General features: G+C 37.4%; 1 protein-coding gene across 1 annotated transcript; it reads left to right on the top strand.

Annotated features, from left to right (window-relative positions):
• The first annotated feature begins 14 nt into the window (after positions 1-14).
• On the top strand, positions 15-22,805 carry SOCS4 (suppressor of cytokine signaling 4). The gene is made up of 2 exons (XM_044229877.1): positions 15-296; positions 16,518-22,805. Exon 2 carries the CDS (start codon positions 16,610-16,612, stop codon positions 17,933-17,935), a length of 1,326 nt encoding a protein of 441 aa, XP_044085812.1. The 5' UTR covers positions 15-296; positions 16,518-16,609; the 3' UTR covers positions 17,936-22,805.
• Positions 22,806-25,147: the final 2,342 nt, after the last annotated feature.

Raw genomic sequence — 25,147 nt, 5'->3', positions numbered from 1 at the left:
GCCGCCTGTAAAAGAAAAAGCCGGTTGCTAGGGGAGTGAGAAAGAAAGGGAGGGTGCCGAACGCGGAAGTGATGGCAGCGCCTTGGGAGTAGGTGGAGGCGGTGACCGCAATGTGTGAGACAGGAACTCAGCGCCGACGGGTGGGGGCTTGCACAAAGGCATCGGCCTTTTAGGACCTACACGAGGTGCAGAAGTGGCTGGGCCTCCCTTCTCCACCTTAGCGAGCACTCAAGAGGGATGGCGATGGTGATGGCGGCAGTTTCTCGGAAAGCCCCAGTTAAGCTGCGGTCTGAGAGGTGAGTGGGGGAAGGGTGGTTGCTGCCTGGCTTTGCCGACCGGGGTCGGCTGTCGCCTTCCAGCCTCTCCTAACATGAAACCATATCCGAGTGCAGCTGAACGTGTTCAGCTCCTCCTTGGCGCCCAGTTAGAGAATGAGGTCTTTGAGCATCTTCTCTCAAGGAGACCGAGACCCTTCCCAAACCTTTAATCTTGGCATCCTTCGTGTCCTTACCTTGTCGTTTCTATAGAGATAAAGGAGGGAAGATTTTCATCTCAGTTCTCAGTTCCAAGAGGTATGGCCTGCACATTAATGCTTATTGGGGGGGGGGGGCCTTCTACATATATCCCTTAAGAAGAAAGTAACTTGGGTTTCCCTCTTCCCCCACCTAAAATTCTCTGAACTGCGTATTTAGAGCTAAAGGAAGAGCCAGAACTAAAGAATATTGTTGAAAACTTAGTTCGCGCCTTACAATCTGAACCAAGGTCTCGGCTATTAAGTTCATGCTTTGATTGTGTCCCTGTGTTCTCCCATGTTGGTAGACGGGTGTGATGAATACCCTCACAGTTACATATTTTTGTGGTACCCACCTTCTAGTCTGCATCAGACACTAATTTATGAACTAAGGGAGACGTTTTTCTGGTGTAGACATTTTCCCATTGTTTTTCAACCTAGTTCCATTGTGAAAAGTTGCACAGTTAACACAAACGGTGCTATTGTTCTTCCTGTCTTGGCATTCTGTGAAGGTTGTTTGGAGTACTAGGGTTCCACATAGGCTTCCTAGATACTCAAGTTTGGTATGTTAATGAAGAGGAAAAATGTTTGGCTGAAAGTGAACTTGGAATTTGTGGAAAAATAGCCAAACTATTGTGGATTTCCCACAACGGCAAAAGATACCTGAGATGATTCTTTCTGAGTGACTTAATTTTATTTGGAGATCATTCATTAATTTTTAGATAGACTGATTTGTAATTTTTTTTATCCAAGTAAATATCACTGGATAGACTATGGGACTGAAGTGGAACTCTGATAATATTTGTCTCTATATTGAATATATCTTGATGAGATTTCAAGGCCGTACTATTCAGAGCTCAGCATAAAAAAAAATCTGTAAATTGGAACAGGAGTTATAGGTATAAAATGCCCTAACTATGACATCTATAACACTATGTGACTTTAAAACTATGAATGGCTTTGTGGCCATTCATGGCCACATGAATGAATGGCTAGGTGGCTTAGTTGGTTAAGTGACTGCCTTCAGCTCCGGTCATGATCCTGGAGTCCTGGGATCTAGGCCCTCGCTCCCTGCTCAGCAGGGAGTCCTCTTCTCCCTTTAACCCTCCCCAGTCTCATGTACTCTCTCTGTCTCTCAAATAAATAAATAAAATGTTTTTTTTAAAAATAATTAAACTATGAATGGTATCTATATTTCTCTCCCTTAACTCTGCCTTAGCAATCAAGCCATTTAATCTTAAAGAGAAATTTCCTTTACAGATTTCATATGTATGGAAAGAGCTTAGGCCTTAGAGTCAAACAGCCCCAGGTTTTAATTACTCAGTTACTCATTGTATGACCTTGAATATGCTTTACTTTTTCTGAATGTCAAATTTCTTATTTCTAAAATGGAGATAATCTGCTTCCATGGATTGTTATAGTGTATAGAAGATACTCATGGATGTATAAAACTAATTGCTACTAATGTCTGGTGTTATTAACAGGGTACCTTGGGTGGGTAGTTAGTGCTTTTATTTAAAATAGACTGTTTTTGTTTAAATCATTATCCTGTAAAAGTTCCCAAGTATTAAAAGATATACTCTTACTTTTGCTGGTATTACATTTCTCTTTCAGTCAAATGCCTACAAATTTTAATGTCAGTGAGTTCATGGTCTTGATGGAAACAGACATTCAAACAACATGTACAAGATAGTGTGGTAATGAAATGCAAGTAACTTAAATGTTAGCAAGATAGTGTGGTTATTTAGGATAATGTAGCCTTTAAAAAAAAATCTGTTGTGGCTGTCAGATTTTTCCAAATGGATTTATTTATCATTAACAGTGGGTGTCTCATAGGAATGGGTAGCTGAATGAACTCCCTGAAAATGACACCAAGATCACAGTTTAAACTGCTATGAAGATTAGTTAGCTTTGCTCTGTTGTGACCATTTATAGTGTCCTTACACTCACAAATATTGTTCTCAAGAGCAATAGGATGAGAAAACATGAATATATTACAATTCTGCTGATGGTGATGAGTATTAGCTACATTATATACTCTTAGAGACTCAGTTTATCTAAGAAACATACCAATGTTGTGTTATGGAAGGAGTTTTAAAAAATGCATTTTCAACAAAATATGTACTTGATGTAAAAATCACTAATTATGTGAAAGATAAGGCTGGAAGAGAATGTTTAAATAACTGAAGAGAGGGACATCTGGGTGGCTGAGTCAGTTAAGCATCTAACTTGATTTCATCTCAGGTCATGAAATTTGAGCCCCAAGTGGCCTCTGCTCTGGGCATGGAGCCTACTTAAGATTCTCTCTCTCCCTCTGCCCCTCAACCCCCATCTCTCTGACATGTGTGTGTTCTCTCTCCCTCACTCTCAAAAATAAATGAGGAGAAAGGCAATTTCTAAAGGCAATTTAGAAATCTGAAGATCTGTGTATCTCTGAAGATATCCTGAACCTTACCAGCCTATTTAATTTATTTTTGGAGTAAATAATACTTGAATATGTGTAAACTTACTAAGTTATAAAAGACAATACAATAAAAGTTCTTTTCCCAGCTATCCAGTTCTTGTGGCTAGAGGCAGTGACAGTATTTGATTACATTGTCACCTGGATAGTGGATCCTTACATAGCAAGACAGATATAATCACACTTTTATTGATGAAGAAACCGATTCAGAGAGATTATAGTTTGTCCAAAGTCACATTCCTACCAAATGTCAAAATGAGAGATGGAACTCAGATCTTTTACCTTCAGATTCAAGGTAGTCTACCATACTGCTCCTCCATATCATAACTGTTGCCATAAAACTTAGAATTTAGTAAAACACATCAGGACACAAAAGCATTTTAAGTCTAGAGTCACCTTATACTAGTTTATTAAAACTTGTATTGGTAAAACTTATCACCCAAGCTTAAATATAAGGATATGTAATTTTTTTTAGGATATGTAATTATTATGAAACAATGGAAAGAATAATTTATAATCAGAAGAAACTTTGCCTACTCTTTCTGTTGAAATCCATGTATTTACTAAATTTGCTGGCTAGAAGCTGCATTTTTTTAAAAAAACATTTTATTTATTAATTTGACAAATAGGGATCACAAGTAGGCAGAGAGGCTGTGGGTGGTGGAGCAGGGGTGGGGTGGGGGATGGGGCCGGGAGGCTCCCTGCTGAGCAGAGAGCCTGATGAGGACCCTGAGATTATGACTTGAGGCAAAGGCAGAAGCTTAACCCACTGAGCCACCCAGGTGCTGCAAGAAGCTGCATCTTTTAATAATTAAAGGTTTAGGGCGCCTGGGTGGCTCAGTGGATTAAGCCGCTGCCTTCGGCTCAGGTCATGATCTCAGGGTCCTGGGATCGGGTTCTGTATTGGGTTCTCTGCTCAGCAGGGAGCCTGCTTCCTCCTCTCTCTCTCTCTCTCTGCCTGCCTCTCGGCCTACTTGTGATCTCTCTCTGTCAAATAAATAAATAAAATCTTAAAAAAATAATAATAATAATTAAAGGTTTAGGGTGCCTGGGTGGCTCAGTGGGTTAAAGCCCCTGCCTTCAGCTCAGGTCATGATCCCAGGGTCCTGGGATTGAGCCTCATATCCGCTCATCCTCCTCTCTCTGCCTGCTTCTCTGCCTACTTGTGATCTCACTCTGTCTCTGTCAAATAAATAAATAAAATCTTAAAAAAAAAAAAAAAAGAAAGAAAGAAAGAAATACTGAAGCCCCCTCAGCCTCAGATTTTCAAGCCTTATATGTGACCTTTGTTGTCTCTTGTTCCTTTTTTTTTTTTTTAATTTTGCCACTTGCCCACCTCTCATTTTTAGAAATTAATTTTACATTAAAAGTTCTGAGTACTCCTGGAAGCTAACTAATATGCATTTTCATTAATCTCAATGTATGCTATTTTCATACATCTTAAATACTGGTGGTAAAAACATAAGGCAGCTTGCATTATCCAGATTTTGCAGTGTGAAAATTGAAGCTAAATGAGATTTTAAAATCAGATGATATAACTAGTATGTGACAAAGTCTGGATTTTAGCCTGTATTTGATGATTTAGCCCTTCATGCTATTTCATCTGTCCATGATCATTTTTAAATATAATATAGTGAAAAACTAGATTGTTGATTTTTTATAGATGTTTAAAACATTAAAATTTTCTCTTTATTTTTTTTAAGATTTTATTTATTTATTTGACACAAAGAGAGAGATATCACAAGTAGGCAGAGAGGCAGGCAGAGATGGGGGGGAAGCAGGCTCCCCGCTGAGCAGATAACCCAATGTAGGGCTCAATGCGGGGCTTGATCCCAGGACCCTGAGATCATGACCTGAGCCGAAGGCAGAGGCTTAACCCACTGAGCCACCCAGGCATCCCTAAAATTTTCTCTTTAGACTAAATCACTCTTACAGGAAAATAAACTGCAAGAAACTAGAACAAAATGTCTAAATTTACTACCTTTAGGTAATTGAATTATAGGTTTTTTAAAACTTTTAAACTTTTCTGGATGTTCCATAAATTTATACTGAGCATATATTGTTTTTATAATTAAAAAATTATAAATTGGAAAGAAAAAATACATCTGTTTAATCTAGTATATTCCCTAAAGAGTTAGAATCATGTATCTTAAATATTTTGGTTTTTAAGATTCTTCTAAGGTCCTTCCACTTTTAGAAGTCCAGGTACTGCCAGCTCTTAGTTTTCTGTTCTCTCTTGTTCAGTGACCGGTTCCTGGCCATTTCTCTCTGGCATGCTCAGGGAACATGCAATCATTTAAATATTAGCCCAAGTTAATATTTCTTCTAAAATTTACTCCAAAAGGATTTGTGTAGACTACAGGAAACTGTGGCTTAGCAGGCTTCTTTACTGAAGGACCTATCAGAACCTTTTGCTAAATATGCATTGTAGTAGTTCAGATGGGAAGCCATTCCTAAGCTTGTTTAACAAGGAAACCCCTATCTCTTGAGAATGTGTATTACCATCTTTTAGAACTAGTGTCCATGAAAGTACAGGCTGGCAGACACCAGCATAAGCAAACTATAATTGGGAAAGTAAGTGGAGAGTATGGGGAGAAGGCGGATATAGTAGTACCAATTAGTAATTCCTTTTGTTTGTTTATTATTCCAGTTAGGTCCCATGAGCCCTGACTTGATAGCATGAAAATGGCAGACACCAAAATATTTACTGGAAAATGAACCTATATTGCTCTTGTAATGAGAAAAACAAAACAAAGCATTTTTTTAGTGCTGAGATTTTTTTTTTCATGTGAACAAACCTGGTTTTCGTGTTTTTCCTTAATATGTCAAGGAATTCATCGTCATCTACTGTCCAGTATATTCCATTTGTGGGCTCTAAATGTCTCCACAGAATCCTCTTCAAGTATCAAACTCTGATCAAATGTTAAGGACTATGACCCATACAGTCCAGTTGAGCTATCACAAACTATGATCAGAATGCTTTCTGATCATAGTCTGTGATCAGTTTGGGGACATATAATGGCAGGTAAACTTTGGAGTCCTGGATTTGGTCAGGAAATTCCCAGAGCTGAATTACTACCAGCGTAATAATTTATTTATAAGTTATGTAGTGTAATAAATAATTATTTTAGGATCAAATTTATTTTAATTTAGTATTTACATGAATTCTGGCCTTAGGTATGCATAGTAGATAAAATCGTTGTTCAGTGAATAATTAATACATACAATAATGCTCTGGTATCCAGTGTCATAGAGAATACAATGAATTTTTCAGATAGATGAAGTTCAACCCTTTAATTATTGGCCTTTTTTTTTTTTTTTTTAAAGGAGCCTTCATGCCCAACATGGGCCTTGAACTCATAACCCCCTGAGATTGAGAGTCTCGTGCTGTGCCTACTGAGCCAGCCAGACAGACATCCCTAATAGTTGGCTTTTTAACAATTTTCTGTAGAAATCTTGAATTAAAATCACCTCTTTGGCCTTATTCAATAGACCTAATTAAATGCTATTTAAACCTTTGTTAGTAGAATGGCTATGTTGGATATTTATTCTAGGTTCACTGTCCTTGCAGTAGAAGCTGGAATCACATGACTGCTGGGAATCTGAGAACTTGCTTTCTTGAAAGTGACTTTTATATAAATTTACTTTTTTAGATATTTGCCTCTTGCTCATTAAGAAATAATAATTTGGGGACGCCTGGGTGGCTCAGTTGGTTGGGCAGCTGCCTTCGGCTCGGGTCGTGATCCCGGCGTCTTGGGATCGAGTCCCACATCGGGCTCCTTGCTCGGCGGGGAGCCTGCTTCTCCCTCTGCCTCTGCCTGCCTCTCTGTCTGCCTGTGCTCACTCTCTCTCCCTCTCTCTCTCTGACAAATAAATAAATAAATAAATAAATGATTTTTAAAAATTAAAAAAGAAATAATAATTTGGGGGGGCACCTTGGTGGCTTAGTGGATTAAAGCCTCTGCCTTTGGTTCTGGTCATGATCCCAGGGTCCTGGGATCAAGCCCTGCATCGGGCTCTCTGCTTAGCGGGGAGCCTGCTTCCTCCTCTCTCTCTCTACCTGCCTCTCTGCTTACTTGTGATCTCTGTCAAATAAATAAATTAAATATTTTTTAAAAAAAGAAATAATAATTTTTAAAGATGTCACTGTGTACTCCCCAGAGCAATGTAATTTAGCTGCCTTCATAAAAAATTAATTTTTGAATCAAGAGCCAAAGCAACCTTCTTTGGTTAAAAAAAGAAAAAATTTGCAGTTACCAACAAAGATCTTTGATTTGTCAGCACCCTTTAAAGTATCATCTTTGATTTCTATACTACATAAAAAATGGTAGTAAAGGCACTTTCTTATTTTTTTTAAAGATTTATTTATTTCACAGTGAGAGAGAGGTCACAAGTAGGCAGAGAGTAGCCCCCCGCATTGGCGGGGCTCAATCCCAGGACCCTGAGATTATGACCTGAGCCAAAGGCAGAAGCTTAACCCACTGAGCCACCCAGGTGCCCCATAAAGCCATTTTCTTATCACTTTGAATCTCTTCTGCCTCATTTATTCGAAATTTGTAAAATTCCAAGAACTAGTGATAGGTTATTTGAAAGGATTCATTCAGATTCAGAACCCAACACTTTTTTTTTTACATTTAGATTTTATTTCTATAGGCAAGATACCAAAACACTTTTCTAATACTCATCTTTAGTCTTTAAAAATAGAACAGTAAAAATAATGTTCTCATTAAAAACTGTTATTTTTATGGAGAACACTGTGGTTGAACTTTTATTTTTTTAAGAATTTTAAGGTTTGGGGGCGCCTGGGTGGCTCAGTGGGTTAAAGCCTCTGCCTTTGGCTCAGGTCATGATCCTAGGGTCCTGGGATCGAGCCCTGCATCAGGCTCTCTGCTTAGCAGGAAGCCTACTTCCTCCTCTCTCTCTCTGCCTATTTGTGATCTCTGTCTGTCAAATAAATAAGTAAAATCTTAAAAAAATAAATAAATAAAATCTTTTTTAAAAAAAGAATTTTAAGGTTTGGAAAAAAAGAAAAAAAAAACGAATTTTTTTTTTTTTTAAAGATTTAATTTATTTACTTGACAGACAGAGATCACCAGCAGGCAGAGAGAGAGAGGAGAAAGCAGGCTCCCCGCCGAGCAGAGAGCCCGATGCGGGGCTCGATCCCAGGACCCTGGGATCATGATCCGAGCCGAAGGCAGAAGCTTTAACCCACTGAGCTACCCAGGCGCCAAAAAAACGAATTTTAAGGTTTGCCCCCCCGGGTGGCTCAGTCGGTTAAGCTTAGTAAGTGTCTGACTGGATTTCATCTCCGAGCATGATCTCAGAGTCATAGGTTTGAGCCCCATGTCAGACTCCACACAGCATGGAGCCTGCTTAAGATTCTCTCCCTCTGCTCTGTTCCCCACCCCTTGCATGCACTCGCTCTAAAAAAAAAAAAAAAGTTAAGTTTTAATGAAACTTGTGGAAGAGATTAAGAAATTATTTTTCTAGGGTGCCTGGGTGGCTCAGTGGGTTAAAGCCACTGCTTTCGGCTCAGGTCATGATCCCAGGGTCCTGGGATCGAGCCCCGCATGGGGCTCTTTGCTCAGCAGGAGGCCTGCTTCTCTTCCTCTCTCTCTCTGCCTGCCTCTCTGCCTACTTGTGATCTCTGTCAAATAAATAAGTAAAATCTTTAAAAAAAAAAGAAAGAAAGAGGGGCGCCTGGGTGGCTCAGTGGGTTAAGCTGCTGCCTTCGGCTCAGGTCATGATCTCAGGGTCCTGGGATCGAGTCCCGCATCGGGTTCTCTGCTCAGCAGGGAGCATCGGGGAGCCTGCTTCCTCCTCTCTCTCTCTCTCTCTGCCTGCTTGTGATCTCTCTCTGTCAAATAAATAAATAAAATCTAAAAAAAAAAAAAGAAAGAAATTATTTTTCTAAGTGTAAAGATTTGTGAGTTTATACATATAATGGATTTTTATCATTTTTGTAAAGAAATCATGTAATAGTGAAGGAAATTCTCAATATCTTTTTTCTAAAAAGATCTCTCTGTAGCACAAACTTTTTTAAGCATTTACTTTCTTCGTAATTAAGATGTTACCTACACCATGAAATAACCAGCTAAATATTTTGTTTTGCCTTTCTTTTTTAATATATCTGCTAAGTAGCTTCTGAGAACCACTTATCCCAGTAAAGATCATCAATTTTAGAACACCTTCAATTTCAACAACTTCAGTACTTTGCTAGTTACCTTAAGGTAACTAGCAAACCTGATACATTATAAAATTTCTATGATTGTGTCTATTTATAAATATTGTAAAGATTATATTATTTAAGGTAATATAATCCACAAATCTATTCTAGCAACATGGAAGCAGCTACAGTTCACTGTAGGTAAACAAAGAAATGGAGAGGGCTGCCTTCAGGTCCTCAGCTTTTTGGAACTCCCACTCTTCCTTCAGGAACAGGACACCATCCAACAAGTAATTTTACAATGAGTGATGGGAACATTGCCAACCATATATTCAACAGTAATGAATTTTAATTTTTCTAATGTTTATACAAATATAAGTAGAAGTTAAATTTTCTTACTACTTTGAAGACTATAACATTAAATGACATTTTGGACCATATATTGATATATGGTATGTTTTACCAAATCAATTTTTGCCATAATTTATAAAAATGGGAGGGACTTCTGAAGCATGAACTCAGTTTTCTAGCAAAAGAATAGCTATGTAAAATTTATAGAAGGCTATAATTCTCAGATACATATAAAACTAAGTCAAGATTTTCTGTGTATTAACTCTTTAAGTACAAGTAAATGTATGGAACATTCATCTAGGGCTATGGTATGTCACATTATTTTATGGACATCTGCAGCATTAGCACATGTAAGAACAGTTAACCAAAAATCCAGAGAATACTTAATTTATTAGTAACTATTATGTACAAGTTGGTAAGCCTTGTCAAAGTAAATCTGTTATGTTGGCATGTTAGCTTATATAGAATAAGGGTGGAAATTAGTTCTCTGGGAGAAAATGTTCTCTAGCTTCGTGTCTCTTGAGTTCCAGCTATATCTGGCATGTTGATCCTTTTTCACTGAAACATGTTATCCTCCTGAAAATTCTATTTGCTTATAAACTTTTTAAGTTAGAATTGGACTAGAGACAAATGTATTCTGTCATGTTGTCATTATAAACTATTTCTTTTTTTTAAAATTTACTTATTTGAGAGAGAGAGAGAACAAGTGGGAGGGACAGGAAGAGGGAGATAGAATCTCAAGCAGACACTGTGATGAATGTGGAGCTGAACATGGGGCTGGGATCACGACCAGAGCAGAAAACAAGAGTTGGACATTCCCAACAACTATGTCACCCAGGAGCCCCAGGAATAATTTCTATTAAACTGGCTTATGTGCTTTAATAAAATAATATAGGTATAATCTGTTTCTTAAAAAATAAGAACATTTATTGATTACTTAATACATTTAGGATCTGAGCTGAGTACTTTATATACATCATTTCATTTAATCCCCAACAGTTGAATACAATAGCATCAATATCTCTTTTTTTTTTTTTTAAGATTTATTTATTTATTTGTCTGAGAGAGAGAGAGAGCATAAGCAGGCAGAGTGGCGGGCAGAGGCAGAGAGAGAAGCAATCTCCCACTGAGAAAGGAGCCTGATGCAGGACTCGATCCCAGGACGGTGGGATCCTGACCTGAGCCAAAGGCAGCCACTTAACCAAATGAGCCACCCAGGCATCCCCAATATCTCTATTTTATAGATGAAAAACACTGAGGTTTCAAGTAATGTGGCTAGTATAAAATAAACTGGACTCAAACCATACTGCTAGTGGCCACCATTACTGTGCTATGGAACTGCATTCTTGTCATATCCATGCATAAAGATGTTGAAAATGTTAAAATGATTTCTGCTGAATGGTAGGGTTATGGATAGCTTGGGTTTTTGTTTTTGTTTTTGTTTTCATAATTATAAGCTTAGTTTGAATTAATCATGACTATGAATATGGTTATTTATGTTCATCAAAATGATATATGTACCCAGGTTAAAAATGAAATTGAAATGTTAGATAATATAAATGCTACAGTCCTACCCATTCCAAAGGCATCCACTTTCAATCTTTTAACTGTTCTTCAGATATTTACCTTTATATTTCTAAATTCTATGCTAATACTTCTTTCTTGATTCATCAGTTATCAGACATTGTCACTTGACTTCCTTTCTTTTTTTTTTTTAAAGATTTTATTTATTTTTTTGACAGAGATCACAAGTAGGCAGAGAAGCAGGCAGAGAGAGAGGGAGGAAGCAGGCTTCCTGCTGAGCAGAGAGCCCGATGCGGGGCTCGATCCCAGGATCCTGGGATCATGACCTGAGCCGAAGGCAGAGGCTTAATCCACTGAGCCACCCAGGTGCCCCTCACTTGACTTCCTTTTATGATAGATGAGGATTTAACTCTTTTAGTCTCCTTTTCTTTTTTTTTAAGTCTCCTTCCTTTCTTTATATTTTCTTTCTTTTTTTTTTTTTTAAGATTTTGTTTATTTATTTGTCAGAGTGAGAGAGTGTGCATGAACTACAAGCAGGGAGCAGCAGGCAGAGGGAGAAGCAGGCTCCCCGCTGAGCAAGGAACGTGATGCAGGACTCGATCCCAGGACCCTGGGATCATGACCCGAGCGGAAGGCAGATGCTTAACCAACTGAGCCACCCAGGTGTCCCATCTTTCCATTTTCTTAATTGCATTTATATTGCAGTTTTGATGAATATGTAAATGATATTTTCAGTCCTGAGCCAGATGTTTTACAACTCTACTTTCTTGTATAACCCTTGAATTTTTGTGTAATTGATAATTACCTAATTCTTCTTCTGTTGGCATTGTTCTGAAATGCATTTTCCAGAAGTCTGTTCTTTTTTTTTTTTCCTCAAGATCTTCCACCTTGGAGTCTATAGCCTTGTGTCGTTAAGTGAACTAGTTGCTCTGGAGACCCTATTATCTAGAGACTTTCCTTCTTCATCATCCTAAGAATTCACATTTCCTCTCTCTAGTGTTAAATATTTTATTTCCTGTGTTATGTCTTTTGTTGTGGGTGTACATTCTAATTTTAGAAGACTGTATCTTCCAATATGAGGTAAAATTGTTAATGCTTTGCATATCTGAAAATTTCTTTAATTTATCCTCATATTTGATGGATAATTTGGCTGGTTATCTCTTCAAAGTTGGAAAGTTCCATCTTCCAAAACTAGCCTCTGGCTTCCAGTGTTACTGTTGAGAAGCCAGATGCCATTTATTTACAATCCTTTGTGACCTTTTTTCCTCAGGAAGATTTGTTTTGTTTCAAAGTTTTTATTTATTTATTTGACAGAGAGAGAGCAATCACAAGTAGGCAGAGAGGCAGGCCCAGAGAGGAGGGGGGATGCAGGCTCCCCGCTGAACAGAGAGCCTGACGTGTGGCTCGATCCCAGGACCCTGAGATCATGACCTGAGCCAAAGACAGAGGCTTAACCCACTGAGCTACCCAGGCGCCCCAGGAAGACTGTTTTTTAATTTTTATCTATTTTGGGGTGTGGACTTTTTTATTTCTTTATTTAACTGTGGTAAGAACACTTAACGTGACATCTGCCCTCTTAACTTTAGTGTCTCCACTTGATCTCTAGGGTTCTAAAATTTTAGAATAATGTAGCTCAGTGTGCGTTCCCCCTCATTGTGCTGGGTACTCAGAGAACTCTATCAGTATGGATGCACATATCCTTTGGTTCTGAGAAATTTTCTAACATAGTTTCCCTTCTTCATTTTGTTATTTTCTGTGAAATGTCTATATTGATCCTCTAAGTTTTCTTACCTTTTGTGTCTAATAAACCATTTTTTTCCTATTTCATGTTACTTCCTCAATTTATTCTCCCAAGTTTCCTATTGAATATTTTATCTCTGTAATCATATTTTTAATTTACAAAACTTTCTTATTCTCTGATTGTCCTAGACGCCTCTTACTTATTTATAGGTGTGATATCTTCTCTTAACTTGGAAGAAATTAATTTTTATTTTCTGCTCTTTTTGTGGCTATTGTTTTCTCTAAGCTTTTAGTTTTAGCCTCTAAAACTGTTATTGTTCATGTTAGAGGCTTTCCTCAAAAATCTGATGACCTGTGACTATTCATTCATATCGTGGAGTGAATGAAGCACAACAATGCTGCCCGACAGCTGTGTGTGAGTAGGTGGGGCTTGTGGACTGGCAAGCTTCTCTGCATGCTTGGGTGGGTCTTCCAGTTTTATTTGTTTTATTTTGTTCTTTTTGATTCATTTATTTATTTTTAGAGAGAGAGAGAGTATACGTCAGGGGAGGGGCATAGGAAGAGGGAAAGAGAGAGTCTGGAGCAAACTCCCCACTGAGCATGGAGCCTGGAAAGGGGCTTGATCTCACAACCCTGAGCTCATGACCCGAGCCACAGTCAAGAGTCCACTCTTGGATCGCTCAACCAACAGAGGTACCCAGGCACCTCCCCCCGAGCTTTTTATTGGTGGAGTCCCAGCTGTCAGCATCTAGAGGTCTTTTCTCTTTGGCCATTCTGTTTCTTCTGCAAAGTATCTTTTAGTCCCCTATTAGGAGGTATAAGTCTGGCTGCTGGAGTTTTGGGTGTTGGATGGAAAAAGGAAGTAGGAGCTTTCATTCTGATTTTTGTCCCAAACCTCCCCTCTGCCCTCAATGTCTGATATCCAGAGTTCTGGGCCTCGCTAGTTCCGTTTCCCCAAGTGATAAATATCCCATCTCCTCTAAGTGTAGGAGTAAAAAATGGAGAGATCCAGTTGTACTTAAGCATAGTTTCCACCCTGTTCTCCACCCACTTCTATATCCTCTGGTGCCTCAGGGTCCTGGACTTTGCTTACTCTGTTGGTTTGCTTCTCATCCCTGTCATCTCTGTGCCTAGTGTTACCCAGCTCTCAGCTGCTGAGTTATTTACTGCTCCTCCATTCATATTCTGCCCTTATATTTTGTGATTGAAGTTGTAGACATCTGCTAGTCTTGTCGAAGATAAGATTTGTGTTTTCTCATTTTTTCCTTGTTTTAGGTTGACTTCTGAGAGGATAGAGCAAAAAGATTTTCACTTGGCCATTTCAAACCAAACAATTACTTATTTTATAATCAGAAGAAAACAAAAAGCTGTTCTCATTTTGAGGGGAAATGAAGTTACAATATTCACTAACAAATTTAGTAATGGAAAGCAGCAGGTGTAGTAGCTAAAGGAAGCATTAGAATCACTAAACAATTTTATAGGAGACTTGGTTGTTACTGACAGCAGAGAGAAGTTGAGAGAGAAAAACTGAAGAGGCCCTGGTAAAGATGGGAATGCCATCAAGATCAGAGATAGGGAGCTTATCTTTGATAATAGAAGTGAAAGAAGAAATGGTACAAAGTAGAGTTAATAGGCAAGTTGAGGGAGTTTATATTCAGTGGAGTAAAGTTGCTTATAGAGTTTAATAAACTGCTCTTTGGATATTTTCTTAGTAGATCACCAGGCATTTCAGATCTTACATATTTTTCAGAACTGAATTAAAAAAGTAGAAACTACGTAGTATTAATGAAAAAGGTCTGCTTAAGGCTCCTTTATTTTTTATCTTGAAAAATATGTTTAAGTATAAGCTCTTAATAACAAGTGTCTCTTCTAATCAATGACTCTTCATATTCTTCAGCTTACTTTGTTGCTTCTTGTTTATTTTTGTTCAGTGGAACTTAGTCAACAAACAGCTAAAGCATAATGTTGAATATAATTTTGGTATAATAAATGATGATGTATCCTCCAAAATTAGATTTAAAAATACTTCCCTATGGATTTTAAATGAGTATTCACTAGTGAGCTCACTAAACAAAATAGTCTGTATAATCACCAGGTGCTATTCAGCGTTCAGAAATGGAGTATTTTATTTGGCAAGTCTGATTCATTAGTTCACACTTTTAAGTACTTGCCAGTCTTATTTGCTACTACAGATGCTTGCTTGAAAAATCCTATTGCTTTGAAAATGCATTCAGGTGGCTCTAAACATTTACATGACTGGTGGGATTCTGATGTTCCTCTGACATAATCAGAAACTTAATTGTAAAGTCTCCAAATTCAAATTTCATTTGCATAATATTTGAGATTATGAAATCCTTATTTAGGATTACAGAATTCCAATTCTGGGCTTAATATTCCACCTAAGAATAGTTAAGCTAATCCCCTCTATGACCAATCTTTACTATTAGTCTTAATAAAACTCAGTGCTTCACATTGTTTAATTCTAATATATCTAGCCAATTTTATTTTATTTTTTTTTAAAGATTTTATTTATTTACTTAACAGAGATCACAAGTAGGCAGAGAGGCAGGCGGGGAGGGGGGGGGAGCAGGCTCCCTGCTGAGCAGAGAGCCCAATGTGGGGCTCAATCCCAGGACCCTAGGACCGTGACCTGAGCTGAAGGCAGAGGCTTTAACCCACTGAGCCACCCAGGTGCCCCTGTAGCCAATTTTATAAGACAGTCATTGCTCTATAGAAATTTAACTGCTTGTTTCTCAAGATTACCAAGAAAAATACAAGGGTATATGTGTAAAGTAACAGATTTTTTATTTTTTTATCCTATTTCTTATTTTCTAAAAACTGCCCAGACTGATAGTGAAATTGACCATTTACTGAAATGAGTTGACAAAACTGCATTGGGAATGCTTGCATGACGTTCCTATTGTTCAGTGATGATTATTAATTCTCAACAACTTTTAGAACTTAAAGTTTATATTTTCAATCAATAGGAAACAAAGCAAGGAGAGGGAGGTTGAGGGTTGAGGGAATTACAGGGTAGTGGTTCTCAAACACCAACTCATGTATTTCTACCTCTTGTAATCAATTCACTGACTAGTCTGCTGTGAAATAAAAATAAGGGGAGGAGAGATTGACATAAGGTATACCTCAAGACTAGCAATTGTTCATATTTTGAGCATACAGTTGGACTAAGAGGCGGCCTCACTTTTTCCAACCTACATTGAAAATTAACTGTAGGAAAAGAACGTATATTCTTGACTCCTTGGCACTATGAAATTATAGTATATAGAAGAGCAGATCATTTAAGTGAAAACAAAATATCTTGGAACTGTCTTCCAACATATCCAGTATTCTTATCTTGTTCATGTACTAGTTATGCTTTTTCATCTTATGTCTGATTGGGGCTTAAAATAGAAGCTACTGTGTGTGAAGTAAATGACAATTGGATGCCTGGATGGCTCAGTTGGTTATTAAACTTTGTCTGATTCTTGGTTTCAGCTCAGGTCATGATCTCATGGTCAGGAGATCAAGCCCTATGTTGGGCTCAGTGTTCATTGCAGAGTCTGCTGAGATTCTCTCCCCCGTCTCTGCCCCTCATCCCTACCCCACCCCTGCCCACTTGCTTATCATGAGCATAGAGCCTGCCTGGGATTCTCTCTCTCCCTCTTCCCCTCCTCTGTTCCTGTAGTCTCTCTTTCTCTCAAAAAAAATTTAAGAAAAAAGAAGTGAATGACAAATGACTGCTGTTTTGTTTTGTTTTCCTTTAGATATATCCAGAGAGTGCCCAGAAGAAACTTCCTGCTGGAAAAACTGAAAAAGCAGTATTTATAACACTGGAATTTGTGGATAACTTGTTAAAATGGCAGAAAATAGTGAAAGTATTAGCAAAAATGTAGATGTGAGGCCCAAAACTAGTCGAAGTAGAAGTGCTGACAGAAAGGACGGTTATGTGTGGAGTGGAAAGAAACTATCTTGGTCAAAAAAGAGTGAAAGTTGTTCAGATGCTGAAACAGTGAATGCTGTAGAGAAAACTGAAGTTCCTTTAAGGAGCCAAGAAAGGAAGCACAGCTGTTCATCTATCGAGTTGGATTTAGATCATTCCTGTGGGCATAGATTTTTAGGCCGCTCTCTTAAACAGAAACTGCAAGATGCCGTGGGGCAGTGTTTTCCAATAAAGAATTGTAGTGGTCGGCACTCTTCGGGGCTTCCATCTAAAAGGAAAATTCATATCAGTGAACTCATGTTAGATAAGTGTCCTTTCCCACCTCGATCAGATTTAGCCTTTAGGTGGCACTTTATTAAACGACACACTGCTCCTATAAATTCCAAATCCAGTGAATGGGTAAGCACAGACTCGTCTCAGAGTGAACTGAGGGATGGTCAGCTAAAACAAAGAAGAAACGTGGAAGAAGAGGTAAACTGCTTCTCACAAACCAATGTTCAACCCTGTGTCATAACCACCAACAGTGCTTCTTCATGTAGAGGTGGTCCCGTGACTGGCTCTGTGATGAACCTGCTTTCAAATAACAGTATAGAAGATAGTGATATGGATTCAGATGATGAAATTATTACACTTTGCACAAGTTCCAGGAAAAGAAACAAACCCAAATGGGAAATGGATGAAGAAATCCTGCAGTTGGAAACACCTCCTAAGTACCATACCCAGATTGATTATGTCCACTGTCTTGTACCAGACCTCCTGCAGATCAATAACAATCCATGTTACTGGGGAGTTATGGATAAATATGCAGCTGAAGCTCTACTAGAGGGAAAACCAGAGGGTACCTTTTTACTTCGAGACTCAGCACAGGAAGACTATTTATTCTCAGTTAGTTTTAGACGCTATAGTCGTTCTCTTCATGCTAGAATTGAACAATGGAATCACAACTTTAGCTTTGATGCACATGATCCTTGTGTCTTCCATTCTCCTGACATTACTGGGCTCCTAGAACATTATAAGGACCCAAGTGCCTGTATGTTCTTTGAACCACTTTTATCCACTCCTTTAATTCGGACTTTCCCCTTTTCCTTGCAGCATATATGCAGAACAGTTATTTGTAACTGTACAACTTATGATGGCATTGATGCCCTTCCAATTCCTTCTTCTATGAAATTATATCTGAAGGAATATCACTATAAATCAAAAGTTAGAGTACTCAGGATTGATGCACCAGAACAGTGCTAGGGAATGTGTAGGAATATGGGAATGATTATATACATATTTTCATTTAATATTTTATTTTTCTTATGTCACTTTGAATTTTTCTACAAGGGCAGTTGAAATCTAAAATAAATCTCTGCCCTAAATTTTACTTCCAGATCAGTTTATTTTTCTTATGATAAACTAATTGTTTAAAGGTACATACTAGGGGTTAATGAATATTTTTGACCAGGTGTTTGGTTTTTGGTTTTACAGATAGATTGTATACTTAATTTTTTTTCTTAATTGTAATTTGCTTAAGGTCCAGGAATATTTGAAATTTGGTAGGCATTGCAAATACAATTAAGTAATCTATATTTCATACTTTCCTTTAAAAATAAGCTTATGTCCTTTCCTACACGTTCCCTTGTTAACCTATGCCATTGGCATCCCTATACATAAAATATAGTTTCCTCATCCCCCTTTCCCGAGTTGTTTTAAAATTCTTCAGTTAACCTGAGTGTGTTGTAATTCACAATCCATATCAATGTAATTGAGTCTTGTACCTTAATAATAAATAATAGGGATGTTAAAGGTAACAAAATGGTTTGAAATTAAACTTGAAGTGTTTTCACTTTATATACTAACTATAAAGCAGTATTACTAAATTTGATTAATCTGATTAGGAAGAATCAAATGAGAACATGACTTTTCGGAAGTGAATTTATTTTCTACACTGTAGCATGGTCATTTATTTTTGAATAGGTCTTTCACTCAACCTAGATGAGTTGCTATCTTCAGAACAAATATTGTTCCTTTCTCACTGGAAGCTTTAAAAATAATAACACTATTAGTATAGTAGTTACTAACATATTAAAGCAACTATGGGGTTTTTCTGTATTTACTTATGAAGCATTTCTTCTGATTACCCTTTTCATAGAAACTCTGAGCCTGTTATTTTGGGGAGATGCCACGGTTTTATAAACAGCCAGAAATTTCCATCAGTAACCAAAGAGGACCTAAGTAGTCTTCATTATTTTAAAGTGAGCTTCACTAAGGATTCAAGAAGTAAAACATGGAGCTCGGTTTTCTGAAACTTAATACTGGTTTTGATTTTCAAGTTTCAAATAATTATTCCTGTCTTCAGAATTAACATGTCTTTACTGTGGCTTCAAAAAAAGGAAAAACGTTTTGAGAGCTACATGGCTTACACCATACTGAATAGCACTAGGCACTAGAAGTAGTATTTTAAATTTGCTATCCCAGTACAGAAGCATTTTTAGAAATGTCATTCCAGTATGATAAAGGTAAATGGAGTGATACCTTATCTAACTCCACTTTTTTAAAGAGTCAGTGCATAATAAACTTCTTAGACAGTTAATTTCTTCTGGTGAGCTGTCTAGCCCTTTGCACAAATTGGCATTTTTAATATCCTAGTAATTGATTAATTTCTTTTTTTTTTCCTAGTAATTGATTTCTTGATGCTAATTTAGGTCCAGTAGGAAGCTGCTTTTACCTGGATTGGAAGAAATTTGACTCAAGTTTCCAAGTTAGATGTTTCTTAAGTATCATTGCTTTTATGTTGAAGTAGCATTTCCCTTTCCTGCAGTTCTGTTGTAAATATAAAGATGGCATTTTCAGTAATAGCTTTAAAATAAATTTTAAGCAGTTAAAACAAAATTAAACCAAGAAAATATCTTACCATTTTCTAGCATTTTTTTTTTTCTCAGTGATCTCAAGATTGTCTTATTCCAGGTAGGGTAACTACTAATTATGGCACCTGTCTGTGGAGTAATGAGGCTCAGGATATCATTAACACCGATATCGGGATAAATATCTCTTCTAAAGATGATACTTCCCTTTTTCAAAAGTAGAAAAGTCTCATACTACCTCATCTTTATTGTGACACTTTGAAGATCACTGAGAAGCTTGTCTTATTTACCAATAAACCACTTCCTAAATATCCATTTTTGGTGAAAGAACACTAATAGTGTAGTAAGACTCTACCCATGATTATAGTTTTTTATCAGAATTTGATAATGAAACTTTCTGTTTCTATGAAACAATTATTGTTTTAAATATTTTTCTTTTAAAAGTAACTTTTTATCAGTACAGAAAAACCTTAGGGATGACTAGCTAACAAATATTCTGTTATAGAGTAATTTTATAAAGAAAAAATGAAATATAATTATGTTGTCTTTTATAATGGTAAAAATTAATGTTTATATGAAAATCAAGATATGAGTAGCTTTTCATATATTCAAACTGGTTGCTTATGATATATTTTCTTTGGCTTTCTTATTTTTTCAACTTAAAGGTATTAATAACTGTTAACATTTTCAAAATACTGCCATATATATATCCTTGAAGCAAATGATCTAATAAATGAGAGCAGGGAAGAGACTCATTTACTCTGAAATGGTTTGTATTTTTCCTTTGGTATTTGCTAGAGTGAAAAGAAATATGGAAAGTACAAGTATAAAGACTTGAGAAGGGAATTGTTAACCACGAAGGAAAAAGGAAAGAGTAATTAATTTTTTAAAACATTAAAGAATTGAAATTCAGAAAGGTTAATACCTTTCTCTTTGTGGGGATAAATTTGGAAGAGCATCCAGTATTCACAAACCTATTTTTAAAATGTAAAATATGTAATTATTGGAATATATAAAACAAAAGTGACTAAGTCATGAAAGGAACGTAAGGAAAGATACAAATATATCTAAATATAAATTTTGTAACTCTAGGTTTGTGGGCATTTGAAAAGTGTAAATTCCAGAGTTGAGAAAGCATCAGCATGGTGGAAATGCTTAGAGCTTATTGGTGAGAGAAGATGGAGCTAAAAGAAACAAGATAAAATATTAAAATTAAGAATTTAGGCATCACCTCAGGGAAGAGCCTTGATAGTGAAAGGGAACTACTTAACTGCTAATAGCTGGTCTGGACCAGACACTTAACTGCGCTTTGGGAATCATCCTGCACTAATCAGGAAATAAACTTGACTTTTCTATTTCTCAAGCTTTTCAGGACAATCCCACCACCACTACCATGCATCTTTTTTTTTTTTTTTTTTTTTTTAAGCTATAGCATCTTGATTCATATTCTAATTCCTAAAATATTCTGAATGGATTTTTTTGGGATCCTGGAGCATTTTTGTATGAAAAATCCTATGTGATCTTTCTATAGCTATGCCATTCACTTAAATAATTCATAGAGAGAATGGTTTAATTTAAAGGAAGAAGATTAAAGGAAGCTTTTAGTCAGCCTGTGGTTAGATTTATTGATTTGGTGAACAGAACTGTGTTCTTTCCTGAATTTCAGCTAATGGTCAAAGAATGGCTTTCAGTTAAAGTTGTGACTTATTATAAATAATATAAAGAATGTCTAAGTAATTAGAAATCCTTTAAAAAGTAGAGTAAATGTGGCCAATAGGACTCATACAAATTCCATTTCTTTTTATAAGAAAAACACAAACCATTATCATTTATTCATGAGCCAAAGCCATTAAGAAGACAAATCAAGTTATCAACTTCCTGTCTCTCTGAAGTTTGGATCATTTTATAGACCCACATAATAGAGCAGTTTTTTCCCTTGAAACAAAAACCTTGAAACCTATCTCTTACAAATATACTTAGTTTTCATTTTAAAACTTTTTTGTCGCTTTTATTTATAATGAGTCAAATAGGTTATATGTTGATTGGTGGAGTAAGTTTCACAGGAAAGTAGACTTAACTATTTCTGGAGACAACACAGGGAGAACAATGTTTAAATGTAAAAAAAAAAAAAACTCCTATGTGTTAAATAATATCCAAATGAATGAAAGATTTTAAATCAAGCAGACTATTGTTTCTATTTTGGAAAAAAAAACTTTACAATTTTGGTTTTAACTGTAATCAGTTTTACAATTATTTTTATTTCTAAAGAATGAACAGAAAGCACAAAGTTTTTTTTCTTTTTTTAATGTCCTAGTAGAAATGAACAATGCTACAAGAGTCTGCCTATGCCATTCTAGTGTATTAAGATATTTGACACAGTGGATGTGACTTTTTAAATGGATTGGTTTCTAAGAAGTGTAGACTAATGGATATGACCCAATGGAAAGGGATTTGGGGTACATTAATCCTATTTCAAATAAAAGTGGAGTCTATTTTTTGTTTAATTCTGAATAGATTACTCAATCATAAATATCTTCATCTCTTAGCGTATAAAATGTAGATAAATAATACTTGTCACCTGACTTCCTGAAGGTTATTCCTTCATTTAAGAGGTGACCCTTGGAGCATACTTGAAAATAATTTCTGTAATTTCTTGAAAGTAACGTGATGATAGATTTTCAGAGTATCCCCTTAGTGGATCCTGCAAGTTCACATTCACTTCTTACAGTCTGTAATAGGCTTTCTTGGCTTGATTTGACAATAGAGATAACAGTACAATTTGGATTTGTGGTTTAGACTCGAATTGAATGAACAATTGCAGTTTTCTCCTACCCTTAATAAGGTTTATGTAAAATTGATGTTTGCCTGTTATTTTAAAAGTGGATTACATTTGCAGGAAGTGAAGATAATCACTTTTGCTGTGGTTATAATCAAATCTTAGCTTTCAGACTTGAGAGTAAAACTCAGAGGTTTTCTTAAATTACCCTGACTTTGCTAGGATTGAATCAATTCTGTATAAACCAAGTAAGAACTTGATATATACTTGAATATAGACGGAGTTTAACTAGTAACTTCACAAAGCTGTTAGTACTCTTGTCAGCTGGGCTTGTATGATCCTCCCCTTACCAAAAAAGAAGTAAACTGTTCCCATTTTTATTTCTAATCCTGAAGTTGAATGTTTCTTCTTGGATGTGAGTTCAAATAAATTGATCTGAATAAATTTTCACTTCTTCTTAATTAAAACTTCATATATAAAATCCAAAGGCTTTGTATTTTGTTTTTAAAACATTGTGTATTCTGCGGTGCCTGGGTGGCTCATTTTGTTAAGCATCTGACTCTTGATTTTAGTTCATGTCATGATCTCAGGATTGTGAGATCAAGCCCCACCTTGGGCTCCACGGTGGGCATGGAGCCTGCTTAAGATTCTCTCTCTTCCTCTTCTGCAAACGCTCTCTCTAAAAACAAAAGACATTGTAATCCTGGCTTTGCACATTCAACTTAGAAACAAAAAGTTGGGGGCACCTGAGTGGCTCAGTGGGTTAAGCCTCTGCCTTCGGATCAGGTCATAGTCTTAGGGTCCTGGGATCGAGTCCCGCATCGGTCTCTGCTCAACGGGGAGTCTGCTTTCCTCTCCCTCTCTCTCTGCCTGCCTCTCTGCCTACTTGTGATCTGTCTGTGTCAAATAAATAAAATCTTTTTTTTTAAATAAATAAATAAAATCTTAAAAATGGGGGCACCTGGGTGGCTCAGTTAAGCATCGGACTCTTGGTTTCAGCTCAGGTCATGATCTCAGGGTCCTAAGAGCCCCACCAAAGGCAGAATCTGTTTGGAAGTCTTTACCTCTCCTTCTGCCCATGCCCTCCCCCCTTTGCTTTCATGCGAGCCCACTCTTTCTCAAATCTAAAAAAAAATCTGAAAGTTTAAATCTATATTATACACTTTCTAATTTAAAATACACTTTCTGTCTTTAGTGTGTCAGTTTGAGTCTTCTAGAAGCAGATGCCAAGATGTGAGTAAATGTGCAAGAGATTTATTGGGGAAACACCTATGAAGGAAGAAGGTGTGGATGCCTTCCTATCACTTTGCAAGTCTGACACACATGAAAGAAGTGCAAAGACAAATGATGGTGGGCTTCAGACTGCACTGCAAGAGGGGGTATAGCTCAGTGGTAGAGCATTTGACTGCGGACTGCACTGCAGTTGTGAAGTAGATGGAGATTTAGTATTAAAAGGTTGACTGAAGGAGCCCACATGGAACAGGAATGGCCTAGCTCTCCAACACTCAGTATGCTGTTTCTGGCTGAGAGGTGGGAAAACGAGGTTGTCAGTCACTGATAGTGACCAGGACCAGAGTGAGGTGGGTGAGGCACTCAATTTGGGCACAAAAAATTTTTGACCAAAAATCTCAGCAATGAAAGCAGTATTTCAGTACAACGTTCTTTTTTTTTTTTTTAAGATTTTTTTTTTAAGATTTTATTCATTTACCTGACAGAGATCACAAGCAGGCAGAGAGGCAGGCAGAGAGAGAGAGAAAGGAGGAAGCAGGCTCCCTGCTGAATAGAGAGCCTGATGCAGGATTCGATTCCAGACTCCTGGGATCATGGCCGGAGCCGAAGGCAGAGGCTTCAACCCACTGAGCCACCCAGGCGCCCCTAAGATTTGTTTTTTATTTGTTTATTTGACAGACAGAGATCACAAGCAGGCAGAGAGGAGGTGAAGCAGGCTCCCTGCCGAGCAGAAAGCCCAATGCGGGACTCGATCCCAGGACCCTGAGATCATGACCTGAGCCCAAGGCAGAGGCTTATCCCCACTGAGCCACCCAGGCGCCCTCAGTACAACGTTCTAAATTCAGAATTAAGGGGCGCTTCCGCTGAGGAAGCCAGTGTCCTGAATGGAGCTCCGTGACTGGGTCTCTGCTCATCGGGAGCCTGCTTCTCCCTCTGGGGGTCCCCCAGCTTGTGTTCTCTCAGTCTCAAAATATTTTTAAAAAATAACATCAGAATTAATACCTAATGAAGAGAAATGCAACATTTTACATATAATTTTACTGACTTCTGGTGACTCAGGTTTCCTTATACCTCCACGAGGCACTGTGGATTTACTGCCTCCTGAGGGCAGGTAAGTCTTTCACACTGATACCATTTTCCCATAGACCATTTTCTTTGAGAATGTCTTCAACAGGCTTGGGTATTTGCACTTTCTCTACGTTTTTTCAGTAAAAGATGTGTGTGTGCTGGTGAAGCATACCCAGGAATAAGTCTTCATTTAAGAAAAAAATATTTAAAAATATTTGACAGAGTCAGAGCGAGAGAGGAAGCAGGCTTCCCCACTGAACAGGGAACTGGGTGAGGGGCTAGATATTAGGACCCTGAGATCATGACCCCAGCACAAGTCAGACGCTTGATAGCCACCCAGGCGCCCCAGGAAGTTTCTAGTAAGATGCCCCTGCCCAATGACCCACTAACGGGCCACACAAAAAAGCTAAATGTTTTAATGATTCTGCATACTTCTAACGTGTTTTTACGTGTACGTACATATTATATGTACATATATTTTCACGCTATGTAATTATGGCATCTATATAACTCGCTAGCAGATTCCTTGGC

Source organism: Neovison vison, chromosome 13 (genome assembly GCF_020171115.1).
Source record: "Neovison vison isolate M4711 chromosome 13, ASM_NN_V1, whole genome shotgun sequence".
In the NCBI taxonomy this organism is placed as follows: domain Eukaryota; kingdom Metazoa; phylum Chordata; class Mammalia; order Carnivora; family Mustelidae; genus Neogale; species Neogale vison.
The sequence above is the reverse complement of the archived record's forward strand: the minus strand, read 5'-3'. Positions and strand labels throughout refer to the sequence as shown.